General features: G+C 44.3%; 1 protein-coding gene across 1 annotated transcript; it reads left to right on the top strand.

The window, feature by feature from the left end:
* Positions 1–1,556: 1,556 nt before the first annotated feature.
* tcima (transcriptional and immune response regulator a) lies at positions 1,557–2,767 on the top strand. The gene has a single exon (XM_048243054.1). The coding sequence runs from the start codon at positions 1,854–1,856 to the stop codon at positions 2,154–2,156; it is 303 nt and encodes a 100-aa protein (XP_048099011.1). The 5' UTR covers positions 1,557–1,853; the 3' UTR covers positions 2,157–2,767.
* The last annotated feature ends 209 nt before the right edge of the window (positions 2,768–2,976 follow it).

The raw sequence follows: 2,976 nt of genomic DNA, 5'->3' as shown, positions 1-2,976 counted from the left end.
GGACACTTGGCTTGTGTTACTGGGCAGGGTTGGCTAAGCAACTCGAGCAAGCACTTCCTTTTCCCCCTCCCACAAGATCTTATTGTCCCCTCTGTGTCTGAGTTTGAACTCTTGAGTCCTTTAAGGTCATAAATATGCTTTCTTCTCCCCCTGACAGCGTTTCCGCACCTTGACCCATTCTTCCCTGGCTCCAGTCTTAACTGCCATGCCAGTCTAGGACAGGACCATATCCGGTGGCGAGATAGTGTGAACAGACAGCTGGGAGAGAAGGGGGAAAGAAGGTAACTGTCAATCATCGATGGCAAGCAACTTGCATTCCACACATCTGTTTGCCTGGCACATCTTTCATCATAAATGTTACCCTGGAGATCTAATAAGAACACGTCAAACATTTTTTCCTTGCCTCTCGCGTGTGAAAAAAACCCACAATTATTGCACTGGTTCTGGACAAAAAAGACTGGAGTTTTGGAAACAACAAAGTCAGTTAAAAGTAGCCTACTTGACTTGAGATCTATGTTTGTAACTTGAGTGGGTGTTATTCTCGGTAAACATGTGGGCCATGACTAAAAATAGAACAACTTACTGGTGATTCCCATCATGTATTTGGCACAAGAGTAATTTTGCCAAGTAAGACATAGTTGTTTGTGTGTGAGTAATGAGGGTGCACGCTAGCTTTACAGATGGAGTCTATTGATAACAGACACAGAAGTCACTGCGAGGTAAGGACTCAATGTATCAATGTAAAACAGTCTTGGCAAATCTTCAAATGCTGGATGTTTTAATGCAGTATGTCACTTCATGCTCATGCATGATGTGAAGCAATTGCTTCAAGCAAAATGCGTTACTCTGCAAAGTAACATAAGCCAAAAATATATAAAATATATGGAGAATGTCAACATGGAGCAAAAGTTATATAGGCCTATGCTAAGATGTGACTGACGGTACCCAATATTTCCTTTAAATATGTTCCTTTGCATTTTAGTCTATGGATTTCATCAGGGATGGATTACTGCACGGGCCTACCGGGCCCAGGCCCAGGGGCCCAAGGGGTCAGGGGGCCCTGAAGCCTAAGCATGGAATCATTGCCTCAATATCAACAAATCAGGATGTAGGTTATGAATCTGATTGAATTTAGTATTGGCCATCCCCAAAATGCACCAGAATACAGGAAATCGCATCAAACAAATTAAAACATTTCTGGAGGAGGACCCCCAAACCCCCCCCCACATCTACGACAATAAGTGGGGGGCTATAATACATCTGGGCCCAGGGGCCCGAAAGTTCATAATCCGCCCATGGATTTCATACTTGGGCAATTGCATGTGTATTTTGAAACGCTGTGGATTAAATTGCCTATTTTAGTAGATTAGAAGGCAGGCCTAGGCCTACTGGCATCTCAAAATAGGGAATATTTTTTAGTTGAGCCAAGTTATGTTTCTGAGTGCATCATACAACATTTTAGCCCATGCCTAAAGTGCTATTTCCAGGGTAAACCTTCATTTGAACCATTTCAGATTCTCAGCCTGCCTGTTCCATGTTTTTCTGTAGGCTATTGGCAAGCACGAGGCGGGTCTCTTGCTTGCAGCTTACAGCTGTGCTGGAGTAGGATATTGCACGTTGGCTTCGCTGGTTCTCTGTGGGCGTGTAGTAGGACTTGTGACGTCAGCCGTGCAAGTGGGGCTTGACAGCCGGGAAGCCTACAGCAACTGTATAAATAGCTCCAGCAGGGACTAGGCTCTCCACTCACACATAGAGAGCACACAAGCAGCCGGCAAACCAACTCAGCTGAGAGAGTTGGCGACCAAGCCTCTGCCGCGAACAGACAAGAAACGCGAAAACAACTAAACGCAAGGATGTCTTCTTACGTAACTTCGGACTGTCACCGCGTCTGCCCGTCCTCTCACGGGAACCGGTTTGACACAGCGCACCGCAAAAAGGCCGTGGGTAACATCTTCGAGAACGTCAACCAGGACGCTCTGATGAGGCTGTTCCAGAAAACGGGAGACATGAAGGCGGAGGAGCGGGTGAGGAGTATCTTCTCCTACGCACAGGACCCCGAGGAGACGGCTAAAGCCTTAATGGCCCTGAAACAGCGCAAGAAGGACAAGTTTCTGCGGATCGCAGGGATGGTTAGGAACCTGCTGAAACTCCGTTGACTGTTCTATATCGACTCGTGACGAGTTGTTTTGACCCAGCATATAAGTCTGTCAGCACACTGACACCTAGCAGGATGTTCAAGAGCAGATGGCAAACGACACGGGGATGAGCTAAGGGCTCCTGGCTAAAATGCTCAAAGAAACGTGCCTGGACTACGGAGATGTCATCCACTGATGCAGCTCGCCCTGAGGGATGCGCAGTGACCTGCTACATGATGCACGGAGGGATGCAGCACAGTGATGGAGCTGCGCACTAGAAAATTCTTGGGGCCTTTTCCCAAGCACAAGTCAAAGAGACTCTTGCAACGGCGTCTCAGTGATGAACTGCATTTTAAAAATGCGCTTTTTATCTGCACCTTGAAGGTGTTCTTAATGGTTCATGAAAGTAGTGACTGTGTGATGAGACACTGGTGCCGAAGTATTGCCTGAAAATGTTGCCTGTATTGTTTGCAAACAAATGCCTTGTCTCTGTACCAGTTTTACTTTGTGATACCTGTTATCTCTTTATTAGTGGCCACTAATTTATTTGTCAAAATGTTATGAAAACACCAGCTCATGACTTTTCTAAAAGTTATTTTTCAATTTCTATAATAAATTATGAACTCAAGAAATATATTTCTTCACTCTGTTATTTCACACCTTTAACACCACATAAGACACTGCATAATATGATTATTCAGGCCTATATTAAGTTAACTTGAAATATATACCTGGATAATTTGTGACAGGATTAAGATTACCAAAGTTTATGAAAAATATATTTATATTTTAAACAACAATAACAAAAAACATTAATTACAGGTCAATAATTATGTAGACC

This window comes from Alosa alosa, chromosome 5, assembly GCF_017589495.1.
Source record: "Alosa alosa isolate M-15738 ecotype Scorff River chromosome 5, AALO_Geno_1.1, whole genome shotgun sequence".
Classification (NCBI taxonomy): Eukaryota; Metazoa; Chordata; class Actinopteri; order Clupeiformes; family Clupeidae; genus Alosa; species Alosa alosa.
The sequence above is the reverse complement of the archived record's forward strand: the minus strand, read 5'-3'. Positions and strand labels throughout refer to the sequence as shown.